General features: G+C 41.1%; 2 protein-coding genes across 4 annotated transcripts; both read left to right on the forward strand.

The window, feature by feature from the left end:
• Positions 1–616: 616 nt before the first annotated feature.
• Positions 617–4,389, forward strand: LOC115739793 (G-type lectin S-receptor-like serine/threonine-protein kinase At1g11330). Its single transcript, XM_030673053.2, has 6 exons — positions 617–2,218; positions 2,413–2,696; positions 2,791–3,001; positions 3,228–3,465; positions 3,552–3,702; positions 3,790–4,389. The coding sequence occupies exons 1-6, from the start codon at positions 916–918 to the stop codon at positions 4,096–4,098; spliced, it is 2,496 nt and encodes an 831-aa protein (XP_030528913.1). The 5' UTR covers positions 617–915; the 3' UTR covers positions 4,099–4,389.
• Positions 4,390–16,381: 11,992 nt separating this feature from the next.
• LOC115739788 (receptor-like serine/threonine-protein kinase SD1-8) lies at positions 16,382–22,968 on the forward strand. Of its 3 annotated transcripts, XM_030673041.2 has the most exons (7): positions 16,386–17,865; positions 20,891–21,064; positions 21,164–21,354; positions 21,452–21,662; positions 21,770–22,007; positions 22,094–22,244; positions 22,396–22,968. In XM_030673041.2, exons 1-7 carry the CDS (start codon positions 16,557–16,559, stop codon positions 22,702–22,704), a joined length of 2,583 nt encoding a protein of 860 aa, XP_030528901.1. In that variant the 5' UTR covers positions 16,386–16,556; the 3' UTR covers positions 22,705–22,968. The 3 variants fall into 3 exon arrangements, with proteins under 3 accessions (XP_048141125.1, XP_030528901.1, XP_048141126.1); XM_048285168.1 differs by lacking the exons at positions 22,094–22,244; positions 22,396–22,968 and having other exon boundaries at positions 16,382–17,865; positions 21,744–21,935; XM_048285169.1 differs by lacking the exons at positions 16,386–17,865; positions 20,891–21,064; positions 21,164–21,354 and having other exon boundaries at positions 21,521–21,662; positions 21,744–22,007.
• Positions 22,969–23,011: the final 43 nt, after the last annotated feature.

Genomic DNA, 23,011 nt, shown 5'->3' on the forward strand with positions numbered 1-23,011 from the left:
CAAATTTGCAATACCCTCAAGTGTTTACTAATGTTCATCTCACATCATAATTCGATGACACGGCTAGCTCAAAAAATTCCGACACTGCAGTCATTGCCCATTGAATGTACGGTTACAATCAATATTAAGTGCGTGGAAATGTACATGAACCTACCAAGAATGTGGCAATTCACAGAAAGCAATTTTGGCCACAATACTGAATGAAGACAAGAATCTAAAATTTCCAGGGCATGCTCTCTCTTACTGGTCACTTTCAAAGACTCGAATGCTTTTTTTTTCTGGCATTCATACGAGGAAAGCGATCAGTACGACTAGTTGTAAGCAACTGGAAACTCAGTCCAATTGAAATGTTCATGAATCGACAATATACGAGGAAAGCAATTGGGACTACAACGTTGGATGAAGGCAGCGATCTTAAATTTCCATGGCAGGCTCTCTCTGACTGGTAATTCTCCAAGACAGATTCTTTTTCTAAAGTTGAACTCGTCAATGGGGCTAAAATCCTGACGTAGGAACTCAAGCACTAGTTGTCAATGGTCTCACGTTTGGCTCGCTAGATCAATATCGTTGACTCATTAGTCAATGTGAAGTGACACTTCAAGAATGTCGATGAGAGCCAAAGACGACCGTGTGGAAAACTTTTGAAAGGCCAGTTTCAACCCACTAGCGAGAGAAAATCATGACATGATGGCGATAGTTGACGAGGAAAATCGTCTTGCTAGAGCAATATAAATTTGTTCATGGAGATGCTTAACCCATCTTGTGCAGTGGAGAAGTTCACCTTTATCTTCAACCACAAGGTTTTCTCTCTGTACTTGTGATTTCCACCTCCTGTCCTAAACTTCAGATTGTGTCTTCCTGATGTTCCAAAGGTAGCAAAACCAGTTGTTGCTGAGAAGAAAGGTTCAAGGAGTCATGATACTTCTGGGAAAAGTAAGGATATTATTCTCTCTCTTTATTTTGTTTCGTTATGCTGCGGAATTTTGCATGGGAGGAGATGTCATTACAGCATCTGAGTACATCCAAGACCCTGGAAGTATCATATCAAGTGGAGGTCTCTACAAGCTGGGATTCTTTAGCCCCAATGGAACTACAAACCGGTATGTCGGAGTTTGGCATAACAAGATCCCTAAATTTAACGTATTTTGGGTTGCGAACAGGGACAAGCCGGTTTTAGATTCGTCTGGCGTCATGACCATATCCAATGATGGTAATCTCGTGATAATGAATGGAAAGAAGGAAGTAGTTTGGTCAACAAACGTTTCCACCTCTGGAGCTAATGCGAAAGCCCAATTGTTAGATACTGGAAATCTTGTCTTGCTCAAACAAAGTTCTAATACTGGCACAAATGGTACAGTAACTGTATGGGAAGGTTTCCAGAACATGTGTGATACATTCATGGCAAAAATGAAGCTTATCACCGATGAGAATACAAATGAGAAACAGGTACTCACATCGTGGAAGAGCCCTTCTGATCCATCGGTTGGAAGTTTCTCGATTAGTCTTGAACCGCTCAATATTCCTGAAGTTTTCCTTTGGAATGGCACTACACTACATTGGCGGAGTGGTCCTTGGAATGGTAAGGTTTTCATCGGAATTCCCCAGATGCAATCAGTCTATCTTGATGGATTTAGCTTAGTGGATGATAAAGAAGGAACTGCCTATCTGACTTACAATTTTGCGGAGGTGTCTTATTTGTCGTTCTTTTATATGAGGTCAAATGGGGAGTTGTTGCAGCCATTCTGGGATGAAAAATATAACCATTGGCGAATCGATTGGTCAACCCGAGAGTCCGAATGTGATGTTTATGGCAAGTGCGGGTCGTTTGGATTCTGCGATGCCAAGAAATCACCAATTTGCAGCTGCTTGAGAGGCTTTGAACCTAAGAAAGTTGAAGAATGGAGCAGAGGGAATTGGTCCAGCGGATGCGTCAAGAGGTCATTGCTGCAATGTGAAAGGATGAAAAATGGTAGTACTAAAGCAGGAAAAATGGATGGATTTGTAAAGCTCGAGACTGTGAAAGTGCCGAATTATGCAATCTGGTCATCTGCTTTGGAAGATGATTGCCGAGAGCAGTGCCTCAGTAATTGTTCGTGTGCAGCATATGCTTTTGATGCCGGCGTGGGTTGCATGTACTGGAGCGGAGACCTAACCGACGTACGGCAGTTTACCAATGGAGGTACTACTCTGTATGTTCGACTGGCCCATACAGAACTTGGTAAGTTCATCCCTAAATTTAATTTCTATCAATCTGGTAACGCTGACTTACTGCTAGGTAGTTAGGAATTTCAATCTATGTGATATTCCAGGTGGAGTTGTGACCGATGAAAGGTAGCCAAACAATACTCTTTTTTCGTCTTAATATCTGCTTCCATCTCAGACATCATTGTATGTCCGTATTTTGATATGCAGAAGGAAAAAGAGATCTAAGAGCAATTATAGCGACTGCAGTTGTTGTGGCAACACTTATTTTCAGTATTTGTGCTTTCTTCGCCTGGAAGAAGTCCAAAAAACGAGGAGGCAAAGACACAGAACAATTTGCAGAGGCTTCTAGTGAGAACATGCTTGGAGAGAGCTTTCGCAAAGTTAATCTCCAGGAGCTTGTGCTATATAAATTGGAAGAGCTGGCTGCAGCAACAAGCAACTTTAGCGACGCTAACAAGCTAGGAGAGGGTGGTTTTGGGGCAGTATATAAGGTAATACTTTGTCATGTAGAGGGCAGCAGCTACGGTTTTACTTCTTTTTTTCTTTTTTCAAATTTCAGCAGCTCATTTAAGTCCTTTTGTACAGGGGAGATTGTTAAATGGAAAAGAAATAGCAGTCAAAAGACTATCAGGGGCCTCAGGACAAGGATTGCAGGAATTTATTAATGAAATGGTCGTGATTTCGAAGGTCCAGCATCGAAATCTAGTTCGACTCCTTGGATGCAGTGCCGAACAAGATGAGAAACTACTAGTCTATGAGTTCATGCCAAACAAGGGTCTAGATGCATTTCTTTTTGGTAATATCCCATTTCTTGCAGCATTCCCTCGATCTATCATCGAATAACAGTTTATAGGGAGGTCTAATTTATAATTTTAGCTGTTTAAAGCGTATCTAGCTGTTTCCTATTGCACATACTTCACATTTTTGGTTCACATGGGAACCTCTTTTTGTGCATTCAACTCTTCTCTAGTCACAAAACTAACACATTATTTTATGAATGTCACTTCTGTTGTCTACTTCAGATCCGCTCAAACGAGAGCAACTGGATTGGAGAAGACGGTTCAACATTATTGATGGAATTTGTCGAGGCCTACTGTACCTTCACCGTGACTCCAGACTACGGATAATTCATAGAGATCTTAAGACGAGTAATATCCTGTTGGATCAAGAGCTCAATCCAAGAATTTCAGACTTCGGAACGGCTAGGATATTTGGGGGAAAAGAAGATCAAGCAGATACGCTAAGAGTTGTGGGAACCTAGTAAGTCTTACTTATATTATGAGTCTCTTACTGGTTTAATTTTCCTACCTAGCATAAGGAATATGAAAGTGTTTCTTGGAATGCAGTGGTTACATGGCTCCAGAATATGCGATGGAAGGGCGGTTTTCGGAAAAATCAGATGTCTTTAGCTTCGGGGTACTATTGCTGGAAATTGTAAGTGGAAGACACAACACTACCTTCAATGAGGAAGATCAATCCTTGAGCCTGTTGGGATTGGTAAGCTGTTACAAACAGAGAGATCACCCTATTTCCATCAACTCAATTCCAAAAATAATTGGACTTGAATTCTGTTTTCTTTGGCAGGCATGGAAATATTGGGAGGAAGACAATGTACTAGCTCTAGTGGACCCTAAAATTTCTGTTGGAGGCTTTGAGGTTGAGATCAAGAGGTGCATAACCGTGGGGCTGCTTTGTGCACAAGAACTCCCAAAAGATAGGCCTACCATTTCAACTGTTATTTCAATGGTTAACAATGAAATCATTGGTCTTCCTACTCCAGACAAACCTGCATTCACCGAGAGGCAAACAACCACCGACACAAGTTCCTCCAGACAAAGGCAGAAGAAATATTCTGCCAACCATGTCACTCTTACAGCTCTTGAAGGCAGATAAATGAGGATGCCCAAACCAATACGTTTGGAGGTTCATCTCAGAGATGCAAACTATAGGCAGCTCGTGTCTTGGACATGGAGTGAATAATGAGTTCTAGTATGATCTTATTTACATGTACTGTTTTTAAGGCACAGCCTTTGTTTTTGTTTTTTTCCCCCTTAGTCGAGTTTAATCTTGCTTGGAAATGTATGGACATAAAGTTGTGCAATAGCACATTACAATACGTTGGGTGGCAGTAAGGCCTCACTTGTTTGTGTCATTCCAGAGTTGGGGTGGGCAAATATTTGGCAATTTCTGTGTTGGTACAGCAATTGCTCTTTAGCAAGAAGCTCTGTTCGATTAAGGAGGCTAGTTTGAAACAAGAAAGGGAATGCCATTACACAAGACTTTTCGCAGTAATGTCAATCAATGAAACTAGAACTCAGGTGAACTTTTTCTTCCTTGTCGTGCGTGTGCTCTTGTTGAATTTTGCCTGTTTTCTTCCAGAGTTCCAATTGTCTGAAATCATATTAGTAACTAAAGCATCAGGCACTGCGAAAACAATCAGATAAACTTCTTTCATTGTTGGTTCTTAATACATTGAAGAATCTTCTGACTTTAACTCTACGGAAAGCATTGTCGATGAGAATGTCCTGTGGGCATTGTAAAAATGCCAATCAAAGTTTCGAAGAAACAACAGAGAATAACAATGTTTAGAAATGGTTTTGGAGGATTAGCCGATAGGTGCTTTGGAATTTGTCAAGAGAATCACCCTCTGAAATAAGCTGAAAACAAAGTTGAGTCGGCCTATAGGGGCTTGCCGGGAAAGAGAAAAGGAGGGTTGACACCAAGTCATTACAACAGAAAAGGAAAAGCAGCCATGAATGTCCCATGGAGATGAGTCAAGAATAGACACTCTTTTTATCTTATGATGCACAATTTTTATTCATGAAGAATCTTAGGATAACTTCTTTTTCTTTTGCAAGATGAAAATTTTCCTGATACTTTGTGCATGCTTGTGTATGATACTGTTGCAGGACACATTCTTGTGTTACGATATTGTTACAGGAGTAGGGGATCTTCCTATTCTGACCGCGTAAAAAACCAGCAACCAGAGATCCATAAGACTCCAAAGATGCCCCACACGCTACGGTTTGAAACTACGACATTTGATGATTTATAAAGCAACGACCTGAAAAGGAACTCCTGAACTGCATAAAACAATCCAAGAAGACAAAACGACGAAAAACAGCTTGTGCTCGACAAGGCCGTCCTGTTCTTCCCGAATTCCCACTACCAAACCGTCCATTAAGGGACAATAGCAAATGGCTAGGAATACATTGGACCCACTTTGTCAACGGGTGTAAAGGTTATGCTGTAGCCTAGAGGAATTGATACCGCCATTGGCCATATGGGCATATAATCAAAACTCTTACTTACTATTCTATATACGCATTAAAGATGCAAATTTAGCAAGAATGTGGGGAATGAGTACTTCTCAATTTGGCAGGTCGGATAGAAGTATAGAAAGTAATGTCACAGTTTTAGTCTCTATCGAGTGAACAGAAAAAGATTGAATCTGTAATGGAAATAAAGTGGTAAGCAGCTTGGAATTCTTGATGATAATGTTTAATTTAGCTAATCATTATTTGCGACCTCGCGAAACTAATGAAAAGTGAAATGTAGAAGTTACTTCTGATAGAGCCTGCACCTGAGAACCAGCCAAGCCTCAAATGGAGGTCGTCCAAGACGTCACAACCATGGACACAACGAAAGACTTCAAGTCCTTTCACAAAACTTGGTCTGTAGTCTTTCTGATTCAATTATTCCAAGCGGGCATAATTCACGTTAAAGGAACCACGTAAAATGATGTGTTACGTGCTGTTTTCTGTTTTTCAATTAGCAACATTATCTGGTGGGAATCCTGTAAAGCTCCTTACAATGACGGGCGAATCTCTAATCCGTTGGTTCATGCCATATATGACTTTTCCCTTTGATTTTCACATCATCTGTCTAGTACTTGTAGCAGTTTGACAAGAAATAGGAGGGTCGCCAAGATTGCTAAGCTATCATTCATGGGTGCAGGACTTCTTTAACTTTCTAGTAATTGTTGCCAGGCCTGTACAGAAACTATATATAGAGAAAGTGGACTAAGATGAATGAAGCGGGATTCATGCTTTAGTCTGCAACATAACAACAAATTTCAAGAAACGGATAATGGAATTTGCGAAGCCACAAAGTCCCCTATATGTTGCAGCTTGAGAGGGTTTGAGCCAGAAAACGTTGAAGAACGGAGCAGACAGAATTGGTCTAGCGGGTGCTCCCGGTGATCATTATCGCAATGTAGCAGGATTACCAAAAGGTAGAACTACCTCAGGAAAAAAGGATGGAAAATAAAGGTAGAGATGGTAAAAAAGTTCCAGATTCTGCAATCTAGTCATGTCCTTTTCAGAAGATGGGTGCCAGGGACATGCGACACCGGCATCGATTGCATGTACACCATACTATAAAGGCTAGATTTCCCCATGAGAGAAGTTTCATCTCCATCTCCGTCACTCAAAACTTCGCTTTCCCTTAACCCCTTTCATCTATCTATTCTGGCTACAGGGCAAGGTAGATGCCAGTTTGCTTAAGACTAGGAGTTCGAAGTGGTATGGATCTAATGAGCTATTCCTCGCATTGCCTCCTTGTTGAAGGCAATTGCCACTAATCCCCATTGCTGTCCTGAGCCTTCTTTTCTTATTTATTATAGGAATCTCAATCGGGTAAGCTAGGAACCTCATAGACATGTATTGGGGTTATCTCATATCGATTATGGAAATGGCTGGTGGTCGGTTTATAAGAGTGTGAGGGAAAGTTTCATCCTTTAAGCTAGCTTTTAGGATGAGAGAAACCCAAAACCACCCAGCAATCTGAAATTCTCCAAGGGACCGATCGTTAGGATCATGTGGCCCCACAGAGCCGGCTAACAATTTGGTACTGCAAATTGCCCCTAGATATTCTAATAAGTCGACTCATTGCAGACTAGCTGAACAAGAAAGTTCAGAAAAAAAGAGTCTAATTCTGAAGTGACAAATGGTTCTTTCATCTGTATTTTGCGACATGCACCATAATTTTTAACCAGTTGATCTGATAAACGTTTACTAATGTCATCATATATGGCCCAATAACCACAACCCATTATAAAGCCCAAGCCCAACCCATTTTCCCTTTCTTCTCAATAGATGGTGCAACGGAACGTAAAAGGAAAGAAGACGACAGCGGCGGCAAAAGCAAGGAAAATAGAAGAAGGCCTCGTAAAGTGGAAAAGGAGAAAAGAGAGAATTTTTCGCACGTAGCCGTTTCGAACGTCACGACAAGCCGAATCAACTCCAAATGCAACACTTTGTAAGTATTCAAGTCCACTGTTTAATTAATCGGAGTAATTTTCGGGACATAAATTTTGAGTTATGTGAATATTGAACCGTGAGGTTTGAGATTGAGGAGTTGTCGAGCTGTGTGTATATATGAAAATGATAGTTGTGGGTGTTGTGGAGCCGTAAATTTGACGAAAATCGATTCTGAAGTACGGGTTCATCGGAATGAATTTTTGAAATTGCGTGTGCGATTTACGCGTAATCGACAATGAACATTCGTTATAAATTAGTTTCTATATTAGCGTGTAGGAGTCGGTTGGTTGGTGATTAAGCATAGTTAAATCGAATCATTTGTTAAAGAAATTATTACCCGGATTTTTCATATCGTTTTAGAATTAATTGATAGGAATATGAGTGTTTTGACTCGAGCAACCTTCCTTCTTTAGTTTTGGGCATTCACAAGTGAGTAATGCTGTCTCTTTTTCGAGTTCTAAATTGATATTTTGAAAACTTGGTTTAGTTATATTATGAGTTAAGAAATGACATTTTTTGTGGTATAAAAGTATGAATCGCCCATTTACTACCTTGTGTATTTGTCAATGGTGTGAGAAGCGTTTTAGTTATGATACTGTAAAACGTTCAATATAATTGCTTTTCAAATATGGTTTACGGAATGAATTCTTAAATGATTTGAGATTCGTTTGTACGAAAGACATAATAGTTGATGAACCGAGTTATTGGAGATTAATGTTTTGATTTACGAAAAGTATTATGCTGTGAAATGTTATATGATTCCGTTTGAGAAATTGATTTATAATGCATATCTCGGATTGTTTTTGTGGATTATTGGGGATGACGGATTGATGTTTATGATTGTTGCAAATCCAGTGAAGAGTTGTAAGTATGCATACTGCACAAGGGTTGAGCGATACACAAGGATATGTGTCTCGCATGAGCCACCTTTAGGGCCTTGTACTATGCAAAGGCTAAGGGCAACGTGTGAGTCTTATGGGATCTACCTTTGAGCTGTGTTTGGTCGTCTGGATAAAAGTTATTGTATCCTATATTTGGTAAGCTATTCAGGACAGGATAAAGTCAGATATAGAGGGGATATAGATAGGATAAAAAAAATCCTAGGGAGTGAGGTGGTGTAAACCAGGATAGGATTTCTCTTGTCCAACTATTTTTAAGAAAATCCTACACTCTTCTTTTCCTTTTTTGTCGTTCACACGCATGACTAATCTCTCACATCATGGCAAAACCATCTTCTTCTTCGTAGCTCTAATCAAACAAATTCAAGTTCCATCTCCGGCATGGAGCCACAGGCGATTTTGCTTCCTCGCAAGTTTGTGTCTCTCTCTCTCCCCTTTTTTTTTTTTTCTTTTGCTTGCGAATTTTCATTTATGTTCGAGTCTCTCTGTTCGGTTCTTGACGAATCGTAACATGCCATCATTTTATTTGTGATTGCCCCGTCAATTGAGAAATCAGTGTGCCACGTCTTGTCTTGTCTCTCTTATTACTTTGCGTACAAACACATCATACAAACACATCTTACGATTACTTGCTGTTATTAAGCTTCATATATCTAGCTATTTTTATACCAGAAAATTTCTACAACGATTGAGATCACTTCGTACAAGATCAATGCTAACCAGAAAGAATTAGTCTGAGCAACCAATCTACTTCTTTTTGGCCACAGAGTAAACAATCTACTTACCTTTAGGCAGATCTTGAATTTTGGAATTTAGGATAGCCTTAGAGAGAGACGGGTAGAGTTCCTTTAATTACATTTTGAGGATCTGGCATTTAATTAATAATCTATTGGTAGTTCCTGATAGGGCCTTCTTATGGTCAGAGAGTTGATTTATGCACTCATGATTTCTGTGGTACATTGCAGTCCATCCACGTTAAGTTATTGATGATCTGCTGCTACTAGAAAAGTAAGGAATTGTAGGAGTGTCAAGTTCGGTAAAATAAAAGGGTTGCTTTATGATGACCCGAGGTCCATGATTAAGTCAAGATACCTGCACCTTCACAAATAGGATAACTGGAATGTTCTACTCTGCTTAGTCCCTTTAATGTGCGAACTTCGTGCGTTGAGTTGCTCTTTTACTATTAAAACTTGCAATGTTGGTTTAATGTAATCGAAGTCGTTCTTATTTTTTTCATCGTTTGAAGGATGTACTAAGAGGTACCCAGCCCTGTGCTAAAATTGCAACCCTTATACACAAAACAGATTGCATTTAATATTCCTACGAACTAGAAGTATAAAATTGGTCTTTCCTGCTATACCAGAAGAGAAGGGTGTGTGAAATAGCTTTTCAAAGTTGCCTCAATGATTGTTAGCCACCTAAACATGTGGTGCTGCATGCTCTCTCTTGGCTTTTGGTTTCTGATTCATCCTTAAATGTTTATAATCTCAATGTGTCTATATTGTATTTCCCCTTTCTATTTGGTATGGCAAAATTCTTTTGATAGATAGCTTGTAGAAATTTGACTTAAATTTGTCGGATTCATTTTCATGCATGCTGTCCATATCCATTCGTTATGCAAACAACAATCACCAAAGATTGTTTTTGTTTAGGAATGGAAGGTGGAGATTTTAGTCAAACTCAGTGGAAGGGGACCAAAAGAGAGACCGACATGTATGGACAGTTGATGAAGAAAATGCGCTTCTAGATGGTCTTGAAGAACTAGTTGCGCAAGGAATGAAAGATGATAAAGGGTTCAAGAGTGATTACATGATTATTTTAGAGAAGTGGTTTGAAGAAAAGTTCCCTAATTTTGGCATCAATAATCTTCACATAGAGTCGAACAATTTTTTGTGAACTTCTTGTGGTTTGAGAACATTCAACTATTTTTTGGATTTCAAGAAGAAGATAGGAAGATATTTGTGGAACAACTACTTCAAGAGATGATGGATGGGAAAGACTGATGATTTGTTTTCTAAATGTGTAACTTAGTGTGAAGTTTGGAGCTTGGTTTATAGTTTGTGCGGTATTAAGTGAGTTTGGCATGGTTGGAGCAATGAGTCACAGTACATTTGTGCAAGTTGGAAAGGGAAAGTTGTCCCTAATTTTGTCTGTAAGTAATTGTCATTTTGCCTTTGTTGTTTTATAAAAATGACAACGTTGGATAATTGTTCTTTTTTCTATTTCTCGGAATCATATATGTTATGAATGTGCTATTTCTTGTGTAAGTCTAGACCATTTTTTTTTTATAGTTGTTGTGGTGTTTAAAGAATTAAGCAGGGTTGCTATTTCTTAGATTAATAAGATCAATATTTTTCATGGGCGCTACACAGGGGCATATATGTCGTTTATATGGATATTCAGTTTCTCCCAAATAATGAATGGGATAGGATATAAAGATATCTGACTTTAAATCAGTAGTTCACCAAACAGTAGATAGGATATAAGAAAATTATGGGATTTCTTATCATATCCTATCCAGTCATATCCTGACTAGAAATCCAGGCAACCAAACGCCGTTGTAGAGCCTTGAGATGTCATGTAATATGAAATTTATCAATGGGATAGACCATTGATGTGTAACATGAGATTAATCAATGAAATAGGCCATTGATGTATGATTCGATGTTGTTGATTTACAATGAGTATCTCTGATACGTATAAATTTTTATTGATAAAATATGACTCATATTTAGTGGGATTATGAGCTTTTATGTTCTGTGTAAATATACATAGTGGATGCTCGATCCGCTTAGAAGAGATATTCACTACTCGGTGAGCGGTGGCTGCTCACACTGGTTTGTTAGCATGTTTTCCAGGTCCCTCGGTTTGCATCGAGTAGGATGAGAGAGTTGATAGAGAGAAACTTTTGATAATTGAATTTTGGGTATACATTGGAGATGTATACATACGTTTTATAGGATTACATAATCAATGATATGTTGATTTGAGTTTGAAACTGCTTATTTCAAGTGGAGAGAAGGATGGCCATGTCGTTACCCTTATTCCTATATGATACGATGTGACAAATGTGGTGACAAAAAAAACAAATTGGACATGTTGAGTAAGTTTGAAAAACTGATTTTAAAAATCAAGTGAGTTAGAGGACTTAATTATACAAAAAAAAAAAGGAAAATTATCCAATAAGTCCTTAACTTATTGCGTATTTTTCAATTCAGTCCTAAATATTTTAATTGTGTTAGTTGAATGCTAAACAGTTTCAGGTTTTGCCAATTAGATCAATCCGGTCAATTTTGGCCGAAAATCGCTAACATGGACGTCAAGCGTCCTACATGGCTCGGTTGATGTTGACATGGATAATTTTTAATATTTTTTCAAACTTTTTATTATTTTATTATTTGTTCTTTTTGTTTTCTATATATTTTTTCCTTCTTCCTGCGTTAATGCCCGAGCCTCTGCCATGGCCAGCGATCGGCAATGTCACCCTCATTGGGATCAGGCAAGAGGGGACCTTGCCGGACTCTAGCTAGGCCAACCCTCACCTAAAGCTATCAAGGCCGACCCTCACTAGCCTTCAGCGAGGGTATCACCGATAGTTGCCTTCAGTCGGTCCCTAGCCATTGCCGAGGCTCAACGACCGGCAGAGGAAGAAGAGAAAAAAAAAAATAAAGAAAAAATAAAAATAAAATAATAAAATAATGTTAAAATATTATTGTCTTATCGGTGTGGGTTAAACCATGTGAGATGGTCAACATTTAGGTCAGCGATTTTCAGTCAAAATTGACTGAATAGCCTTAATTAGAAAAACGTGAAAAAGTTTTAGGATTCAATTGACACAAATAAGAAGTTTAGAATTAGAATTGACAAAAGTATAATAAATTTAAGATTTTTTTGTACTACTTTTCCTATAGAAAATGTTCGATGATCGTATCGAAAACTTGGCAAGGTTTCGGAGACCAAAGCTGGATTTGACCTGCTAGAATAAGTTCGACCACTTTATTTTTTCCCTCCTCCTGCTCCCGACCTGTGTGGTGCATGTATGATCGACTAAGCCCGCCCCCACCTTCAGCCCTAGCCATCATTGAGACAATTCCAGTCACCCTTGCCACGCTAGGGCATCATCTCTCTCTCATAATTGTGGTGAGAGGTCGCGAGCTCATACCTAAGGTCATTGGTCTCAAGCCACTGACAATCAACTTCCTAGGCCTAACTGCAATGGCCACTTATAATATTTTTTTTTTTCATGTCCTATCTCTAACTCTGCTCTCTCCGATTTTTACTATGCCTCTTTACAGAGCGCAGGAGTCGAACCCCACACTTATGATAAGAGCTAGCGTCCCCACCCCCCCAATCCCTTTACCAGTAGGACCGCATACCTATTAGCCACTCATGACAGTTCATAATTTGATAGAATGTGAATATTTTAATGATATGGGTGAATCTCGACACTTAATTTTCAACTTGTCTACGTGTCAACTATTCCAAACAGATAAGTTTTGTAATCGAATTGGCTCACTAAATTTAAAGAATCCCCATCCCATGGATTCAATTGCCAGGTCGTGTCATATTTGCCTAATACCAAGCATTGCAACTCTCCATAGCGCAGGCACAAATTTAAAAAAAAAAAAAAGCAAATGGGAATGTTGGTCCCAAAGACTATGAAAGCAAAAGTTAGGAGCATCTCTTGCCTTTGAAGCTTTTAGTTTGAAGATGTCAAGAGGGGCAACCCATCTTGCATTCTTGAACATCTTTTCTTGGCAGGCTCTAGGACATGGAGTTGCCGTCAATTTGGGCCGGCAGATAAAGATAAAGAAGCACGACATTCTCAGCCACTTCCCAAAAAGGATTGTCGGCACATAATTGGAATGATATCAACAAAATGTTTGGCACATACACCTAAGAATTCAATCTAGAAGGATGCTTTATTATGATTTATATCTAAATATATTTATGTATGTATGTATTATGAATAAAGGGCACGATCAAGATCAGTTGATCGATTAAGAAAGAATATTATTTAAAATGAGGCATTAGAGAAACCCCATGGAAAGCAACAACAATGATAGAAACAAACTGATGGCTGTTGATTTGGCACACTAAATTAGACTATAGGGGCGGCCTATTGTCAAAATTGGTCATCTTTTTTGCTACTACACCTACTCTTCGACACGACAATAATTTGCATACCATATGAAAAAGTCACATACGACATGCCAACATGATTATAAAGCTCGGCCTTGTTTATTTGAACTGAGTCTCCTAAAAGAGCACTCTCACTAACCACACAAAATGACGACCCTTTTGAAGATCTATCGTAAACCGATTCAAAATGATCGCACAGATAATAGAAGAAAAATAGACGATACATGGTTTACCCAAATTCACCCCAAAATAGGGTTACGTCATGCAAAGAAATTTCACTATGATTTTGGTTTACAGCCGCGCAACTCGTTACAATGATCAGCCAAAAAATGAGCAAATATATATATGTCCTAAACGGGCCCAAAACCTAATCTATTCGAAACCCCTTTAATCCCTCAACAAATGAGTTAACTTAAACAAAAGCTCAAACCTGTTGAGCTGAACTCCCGCCCGCTGACCGGGAAGCGGGACATTCGTGTCGGGGGCGCTACCCTCGAACCCCCGTATCCCATGTGCATGGGTCACATATCGTCGGATCATACTTCGGTTTTCTTAAGCTCACGTGGGCGTGCCCGGTGTGAGAAACAAGGATCCCCAAAGTATTCGCCAACTCCAACACCTTCGGAGTGCTTATATGTCGCTCGGCAGGACCTCTCCCGGCCGAACGTTACGGTGACAACACAAAACCGGTTTAATGCTCCGTTTGTTTTTTGGAAAATGAATGATTTCGAAAAAAATTTCATAAAAATGATTGCTTGTATCACTTACATAAATGAGAAAAAAAAATTAATTATCCACAAAATCATTTAGACATAAATATTATCGCTAATGATTGATTAATTATTTCAAGCGATACGAGCGATGATTTTTAGGAAAATATTTTTCAAATCATTCATTTTTCTTAAAACAAACGAAGCTCAAGTGTATGTTTTTTTCAATTTGGATGAACAACATTATTTAACGAATCACGTGGTATAAGTATTGTTTAAAATAATTGGTACTTTTCTATACTAGATGATTCTGCTGGTGGTGTCCATCCATGACTTTTTGGTTCCACATTCTTCTATGGTCATAGAATAGATTTGCCTCTCGGCGATACTTTTCTATTGAAGAACAATGACTCGCGAGTCACCAACACGAAGTAGGCCCAGACCTTTGCTTATTATTCCTCATTGACTCCGTCTGCACAGCCACCCAAGAGCGATGTCTTTTGATGTTGTTGCTCGAAATGACTTATACATCAGCATATAAGCTAGGGATGCTCGTGCTAGTTTCATAAATACGAAACCCATTAGCTTTCATGAAAGTTACATGCAGAGCGACGATTTACGTTAGGAGTGAGCGATTCCAAGATCGATCCACATTTCACCTGAAATCTCGAACCTATCTATCGGAATCGGTTCTTCGATTTTTGAAATTTTGAACTTACCTTGTATATCCTGAAACTTGAAAGCTACCCCGTTACAAATTCGAGGGTCGATTCTAAGGTCTACTCAAGTTCCGTATGTATTTTTAATTGAACGATTGTATTAAATCATCACCTCTAATGATCATCAGTTTCTGTTGCAATCCATTAATCACAACTCATATTTAGACATACGAAGAATATGAAACTTAATAAAGTCTAAGTCTAAGTCATGTATATCGCCGTAAATAGAAGCTCAAACTAGTGGTTTCGGATTGAACGCTAATTGCAAAGACACATAGAGTAAGAAAAATACAAAAACTTATTTCGGGTTCCACCCGGAGCCTGAAATTTATCGTCGGTAACCGTATCTCTAATTTATGAAATCTAGAACCCACCCTGCACATCTTAAAACCTAAAACCGGACTGCCAACTTGTCCGATTCTCTGATTCCAAATTCTACTCCGAGACCATGCTGATTACTAATTTACGTAAGCAGTCCTTATCAGATTGGCCTCCAGTTCACACGAGCAGTCCTTCTAATCTAGCCAGCAACCTACCTTGCCAATGTCCCCATTGTCAGATTGGAGAAGCAAGAATCACGGGGAGAAATGTGGCGGCAAGGGAATCTTTTCATGGCGAGTGAGAACGTAATTCTAAGTAAGAAAAGCTCCACGGACTTTACAATCATACAAAAATGTCGCACTTAGGACTTATCTGATATCTCGCTATATTCTTGATGAGAATTGAATCTTCTCCATAGAGAGACAAAAGTAGGAGACGAACACGAGGGCCCCCATCCGCTATACTTCTGTGTCTTTGTATCTTCTCGTATCGACGTTTGGCGTGGCTCGGCGTGGGGCGACTTTGAATCTGTCCATTGGTAGCTCAAATACCATGGTGACTCCCGGTTTCTGTCGGTACGTGCCAATTCAAGTTTGAAATGGTCGATCACAATTTCTATTGTAATGGACGGGAGAAAAACATGTCCATGTAGAAAATGCAAGTTTTTCTTTCTTTCTTTTTGTTTCTCTCTTTTTTAGGTGGGGGAGTGTGATAGCACTTTTTCTTTTCTGAATCTTTTCATAACAGAATATGTTTTGCTGACGATCCGACAATCTTGTCATTTATTTCCGGCCACACGATCTCCTAATTAATGAGTGATTCATGCAAAACGTGCGGTGATGGTGTATGGATCTGCGATTGAGTTTGTACCGTTCCTGACAGTACCGTTAAGGAATTATTTTTCTTTCATAATTTTGTGAGACGGTGAACAAAAAGGGCGCTGGAAAATATCTGTCACAAAAGGAGTTAGGTGACCTTCCTATATTGACCTAGGAAAACACGTTTGGACAAAGCCCAACTAAGGCCCAACGTTTTACATTATTCAAAACTTTGGACCCCATTTTTTTCTGAATTAGCGGACATTGTGTTGTTTTCCAAGGCTTTGGCTGAATCAAACGAAGAAAATCGAACAAAACCGGACAAAAAAAAAAAGGGAAGTCGGGGTCAAACCATCTGTCATTTCCCCTCTCTCCCTATCAAACCTCACCACCAAATGTCTTGAACATGAAGGCAAAACAGAGCACCGCAAGAGCTTTGCAGAGAGAGAGATCTCCTAACCAAAGCCACCATTAGTGGAGAATGAGTGGAGCCGCAGCTCTCCGTGCCTGCTTCACTTTACTCATCATCATCACCATCGATTTCTTCGCCACTAGCGCGACCTCCTCGGACACCATCTCTGCAAACGAATCGCTCGCCGGCGACCAGACCCTCGTCTCTGCGAACGAGGTCTTCGAGCTCGGGTTCTTCACGCCAGACAGCACCAACTACTACGTGGGCATCTGGTACAAGAACATCCCGGACAGGACGTACGTCTGGGTGGCCAACAGGGATACTCCCGTCACGAACTCATCCTCATCCGTGTTCAAGATTGGGGACAAGGGCGACAACGTGGTCATTCTCGATCAGGAAGCTGCGACCGGGACCGTCCTCTGGTCATCGAACCAAACCAAGGCCAATTCGAGCCCGGTGAACCCAGTTGCTCAGCTCCTCGACAATGGCAATCTCGTGGTCAGAGAAGAGGGTGATGAGAGCAGCAGCAGCGGCTTCTTGTGGCAGAGCTTTGATTTTCCCACGGACACCCTCTTGCCGGACATGAAGCTAGGGTGGGACTTGAGCCAGGGCCTTGACAGGTTCTTAAATTCCTGGAAGAGCCCACAAGACCCGTCCCCAGGGGACTTCTCGTTCAAGCTCGATTTCCACGGATACCCGGAAGCTTTTCTCTGGGACCAAGGCAAGAAGCTGTACCGGAGCGGCCCGTGGAACGGGATCCGGTTCAGTGGCGTCCCGGAGATGAAGTCCACGAGCGACATCGACTTCACCTTCGTCTCGGATCAACAGCAAGTCTACTACTCCTACGAGGTGAACAACCCGAACATGATCTCGAGGCTGACGGTGAACTCAACAGGGACTCTCCAGAGGTTCACATGGGTCGAAGACAGCAAGTCCTGGAGCATGTTCTGGGACGCCCCGAAAGACCAGTGCGACGACTTCGGTGAGTGCGGCCCTTACGGGATCTGCGACACCAACGGCTCGCCGGTCTGCAACTGCACGTCGGGGTTCAGTCCCAAGAACCCGCAGGCATGGTACTTGAGGGAAGGGTCAGACGGGTGCGTGAGGGAGAGAGAACTGGACTGCTCGAGCGACGGGTTCTTGCCATTGAAGGGGCTGAAGCTCCCCGAGAGCAGCAACGCGTTCGTGGACATGGAGATGAGCCTGGAGGATTGTCAAAAGGGGTGCGCCAGCAATTGCTCCTGCACCGGCTATTCGAGCGCGAACATCAGCAACGGCGAGGCCGGCTGCGTGATGTGGTTTGGCGATCTGCTGGACATGAGGCATTATCTGGATGGTGGGCAAGATTTCTACGTCAAGCTGTCTGCTTCCGACATTGGTAAGTTCTTGTGTTGCTTCGATCTCTCTCTCTCTCTTTTTTTACATTTTCTGTTTGTCTTGATTTCTCCAGATTGCTCGCTGAAACATCTTTGATTGTCGGATCCTGCACGAACTGTGAACTAGAAATTGATGTACCAATAGATGCCAAGCATGTTAGGGAATTTATAATATTAACGACCGGCGAAATCATCAGAAAAATGAAGATAGAACCCGCTAATTTCGAGCTCGATTCGAAATTCAATTGCATGATTAGTGCCTTAAACCATACTCTTGGTCTCCAGTAGCTCATCTTTTTTTTTTTTTTTGGAGAATTTGAAATGATGTTGAGTTTGGGAGTCTCGTAAGGACCAAATTACCCAACTTTTGACTGCTTCTTGTGAAAAAAATGGGAACACCCTCTTAATCATGTGTAGGCGACAGGTCGGTTCGAAACATTAATAGTAGTAGACAGAAACGACCTGGGGATTGGCGGGGTGGGCTTCATTCGACGTGGGCCCCACCGAAAATTGGTTGGTGAGGCTGTCACACTTAGATCTTATTGTGGCGCACGTGCTCCGGGACGGAGCACATGCGCCACATGTGCGGGCCCCACGGCGACCCCCCCACGTCTCCCTGTGGAAGACGACGAATCACCACCTAAGCTCGTCATGTAAGTTTTCGATTTTGTAGCGTAAGATAGGTCAATAAGCTGCACGGTTCACACACAAATTAGATTTCGTAGACCACCAAATGTGAACCGCTTCATATTATAAGTTGTCTGCCTGATTTTGATTTGTGTCTTACTTGATTTTTTTTAAGTACGTTCCACCTCATTGAGGATGAAATTAATGTTTTTTTGTTTCATGAAAAGATGAATTGATTCTAAGTATGGGAAAAATGAAAGGTAGAATAATTTGCGCAGGATTGTCTGTGGTACGATGCTAGACCAAGCAACCAAAAGGGAAACTAGCAATGGGCCGGTTGTCCCACATTCTTTTATAGTTTAGATGGTTAAAGTATTATGTACGACACATTATGTTTGTTGTACAACAGATGTCGTACCTTCCTATAGTAGTGAAACTATAGTACGATGAATTTATTCGTAAATATGACATACCATGGTAAAAAATGTGCATGGAAAAAAAAATCACAACTTATCAGAGTATCATTAAACATCCTTCCCCTTTGAAATTAGAAATCAACGCACAATGCTTTCTTCTTGAGTACGGCAAATTGTATTATGAGTGCTATTAAAAATTTTGGATCTGCACAATAGAACGGCATACATCTTGTTAATAATGTTGTAAAATGTTAAAAAAAAAATGGCGTACCATAACTTTAGCTTGGAATATGACAAATCCCGTATAGTTGTATAGAAGAAAATTTGTAACTTACAATATTAAAAATTAATGTATGAAGATTTTGGTTTTAAGTAAGACTAATTGTCATACGACTTGGAAAATCTTTGTTTATTATTAAGAAAGGCATACATCGATTGGCCTTAATTACGATAATACATTATACTCAAGATCGTATGATACTAAAACATAAAGTACGAGGATTTCGACATATCGATAATACGATGAATCGTCGTACAATCATATAATAATAATAAAAAGAAAAGTGAAAAAATACAGAGAAAGGATCGTGTCGAGGCCGAAGCCCCGCCACCTCCTTGCTGGCATAAGGCTGCTTGCCCTCGCTAGATATGGTCGAGAGGGCAAGGGGCCTTTCCTATGCGGCGGTAGCACTGTGGTCACCACCACCGAGCAAGGGTAGACCGATACAAGTTGTCGCTCGGTGGTGGCAACCTTGGCGGCGCCACAGTACTGGAGAGGGTCGGCCGCGTTGTCACAGCCAGCGAGAGTTGCCGGGCACGGCGGTTGTGGCAACCTTCTCGCCGCCCCGAACGCGCTAGGGTAATTATTAGCACATATATAGATAGGTCCGTGCTATCCAGCTGACTTGTCATACCCACAAGCTGACGTAAGCGCGGCGTCTGTGATTGTTAATTCTGTTCGGGCCCCCGTCGATGTAGCTTAGGTACTCCTTGAATGCGTTGCTTGATTGAAAATACCGAATGGCATAATCAAAAAAGTTGATTAAACGATGATGTGGCTGGGCCCACGGGGGTAGCTCAATAAAGGACGGTGGCCGGCCGTGGGCCCCTACTAGCAGATGCCCTCGATCTAATCCTTAACGCCTTGAGCCGACACTTTTGACTTTTCCTAGGTTCAGGATTCTTTCTTCGGCGCCTTGTTCTTTTCACTCCCTGCTTCCTTCCAAGCAGTTCCGTAAAGAGCCGATCGTGGGGTTTTTAAGTTAAAAATATATCTTCAGGCGGCGATAATACTTGTCAAGGGGCGTTAGGTTTTGGAACTTTTTCAAGAGCCCAAGTCAAATTTGGTGCCTTGAGATGGGCCTCAATGTTGAAACTAGTAAGATGAATCGCTTGGAAAAGGGTTTCACTTTTGAATGTTGATTCATCTGCTTTTCCGGTTTTGGGAAGGGTAGCTTTACATCGAGTCGGATCCCTGTCGATCATGCCGGGTCATCCTGTTGGTGATTAGAATAGGACCGAATGTGTTTGTTTTGATCATGTCGCTCGCGATAAGACGGACGAGTTTATTTCCTCAGAGACCTGAGACACATAGGACGGAAGTCCGTGACATATTTCTTGCATAAGAGGGGATGAAATTAGTATGAATTTGAGGTCGTATTTTTCTGTCCGTTCTTCTGGCTATGGCTCGAGGCATTTCCCGGTTCTCCATTTGCAAATGTAAAGCGGCGGGTTATCAAGAATTCAGTTGTGAACAAAGTAAAATCGATGGAAATTACAGTAACCCTTTACGAAGTCAGCTAATTGGACATTGAATTCCTAACAGTCGCCTGGCTATTTTCCTGACTAAGTAAATTTTACCATATCATATATGAGTATAAGCAATGTGATTTCCAGTTTATCAGACTGAAGGAGCTCTCTGTAGTAATCTTTATCGAATATAAGGTATAACTTGTTATGTTCCAAATTTCTTTTGATGTATTAGTGGCTTACGGTGGACTGGTCGCTCAAAATAGTTCGACCAACGGACTCGGGACATTAGCAATAGTAGGCATTGCTGGCGGCGGCGGCGGCGTTCTGTTATTAGCCCTCGCTGCCTTTCTCATGTGGAAGAGGAAGACTATGCCGATTCGACGCGGAAGAAACACTGAACCAAAAGGTAGTTTTAGAGTCTTACTTACGATAGCTTGTACTTAATGAATCGGCACGCCGTAGGAAATACTATTTTGGTATGACGACTGCTTCTTTGCGCGACCAGGAGCTCGTGAGAGAAGCCAAGATTTTTTGTTAAATGAAGTAGTCGTCTCCAGCAAGAGAGAGTATTCGGGAGAGAACAAGCCGGAGGATATAGAGTTACCATTGTTCGATTTCAACGCGATTGCTTCGGCAACCAAGAACTTCTGTGATGAAAACAAGCTCGGGCAAGGCGGTTTTGGCTGTGTTTACAAGGTGAGCTCTTCATTTTCAAAAGACGAATGTGACCAGATATATGGAATGGAGGAAGCATCTTGAGAGCTTCATTTTTTATTTTTTTTTGGTGCTTCAGTGTAGGATTGAAGAAGGCCCAGTAGTAGCGGTTAAAAGGCTCTCGAAGAATTCCGGGCAAGGAATTGAAGAATTCAAGAATGAGGTTCGATTGATTGCTCGGCTTCAACACCGAAATCTAGTGCGACTTGTCGGCTGCTGCGTCGAGATGGACGAGAAGATCCTAATTTACGAGTACATGGAGCATAAAAGTCTGGATTCTGTTCTATTCAGTAAGTTCCTGGAATTACTCCTTTCTTTTTTTTTAATCATATTATCAAAATGGATTAGCAAGGTTCGAGTTTCGGTTTTAGGATCATCACCAGCTAAGTCTGTGCAGGTAAAACGAAGAGCTCCATGCTAAATTGGGAGAGGCGGTTTAACGTCATCTGCGGGATCGCTCGAGGTCTTCTTTATCTTCACCAGGACTCCAGGTTCAGAATCATACATAGGGATCTCAAAGCGAGCAACATCTTGCTCGATGGGGAGTTGAACCCCAAAATCTCGGACTTTGGCATGGCCCGGATTTTTGGCAGAGATCAGGTCGACGCGAATACGAGGAGAGTCGTTGGCACGTAGTAAGTACCATGGAACATTGTTTTGAACAAATGCCAGGATCATATTTCTGAAATTGCACTAATTCCATTTTGCTTAAAACCCGCAGCGGGTACATGGCCCCCGAATATGCCATGGATGGACTATTTTCAGAGAAGTCCGACGTGTTCAGCTTCGGCGTGTTGGTCTTGGAGATTGTAAGCGGTAAAAAGAACCGGGGATTCTATTATGCGAACAACGAACTGAACCTTCTTGGACATGTAAGTATAGAGAGATGCTCATCCATGGAAAGATGAATTAGTTATCTGAAACAGAACCTTATATACATGCCATCTGATTGATGTTGCTACTGAAGTGTTTCCATTTTGTCCCATAACCACATATAACTGAACGTTGTCTTGTTAACTGCAGGCATGGAAGTTGTGGAAAGAAGGGAAGGGTTTGGAGCTAGTGGATTCAGCGGTGGGAGATGCATACTCGATGAATGAAGTATTGAGATGCATTCAGGTCGGCCTTTTGTGTGTCCAAGAGCACGCGGACGACAGGCCGGCCATGTCGTCTGTGGTTTTGACGCTGAGCAGCGAGAACCCGACGATGCCGCACCCCAAAAGTCCCGGCTTTTGCTTAGGAAGGGCCATAGAGACGGATTCATCGTCAAGCAAGCATGACGAGACATGCACTGTGAACCAAGTTACGGTCACAATCCTTGATGCCAGATAGAGATTGTTGTCATGCCCTGATCCAATACATTTGTACATCTGAAACTCCAAAGGTTTCTGTCCATATATGTGTATTCTTAGGCCTTCCTTCTACTCAAATTCTTTTGCATTTGTTATTGTGGAGAGAGGAGGGGGGTTTACCAATTTTGGTGCAGACATGAAGTTCATTGGTCTGTATCTGTCTGAAGTAAAAGTCCTTGACATTGACACACCACAGCTCAAACAGTTCAGTTGACTCCAGCAATGTGATGAAGTTCACAGAAAACAGAAACATCGTTGCAATTGCAATTGCAATTGTGATTCGATGC

The sequence above is a fragment of the Rhodamnia argentea genome, chromosome 9 (assembly GCF_020921035.1).
Source record: "Rhodamnia argentea isolate NSW1041297 chromosome 9, ASM2092103v1, whole genome shotgun sequence".
Taxonomy (NCBI): domain Eukaryota; kingdom Viridiplantae; phylum Streptophyta; class Magnoliopsida; order Myrtales; family Myrtaceae; genus Rhodamnia; species Rhodamnia argentea.

Coding starts and splice junctions, on each gene's coding strand:
- LOC115739788 (XM_030673041.2), top strand. CDS start 16,557: ATGAGTGGAGCCGCAGCTCTCCGTGCCTGCTTCACTTTACTCATCATC. Junction 17,866..20,890: donor GCTGTCTGCTTCCGACATTG/GTAAGTTCTTGT, acceptor TTGATGTATTAG/TGGCTTACGGTGGACTGGTC. Junction 22,008..22,093: donor AGGAGAGTCGTTGGCACGTA/GTAAGTACCATG, acceptor TAAAACCCGCAG/CGGGTACATGGCCCCCGAAT.
- LOC115739793 (XM_030673053.2), top strand. CDS start 916: ATGATACTTCTGGGAAAAGTAAGGATATTATTCTCTCTCTTTATTTTG. Junction 2,219..2,412: donor ACTGGCCCATACAGAACTTG/GTAAGTTCATCC, acceptor TTTGATATGCAG/AAGGAAAAAGAGATCTAAGA. Junction 3,466..3,551: donor CTAAGAGTTGTGGGAACCTA/GTAAGTCTTACT, acceptor CTTGGAATGCAG/TGGTTACATGGCTCCAGAAT.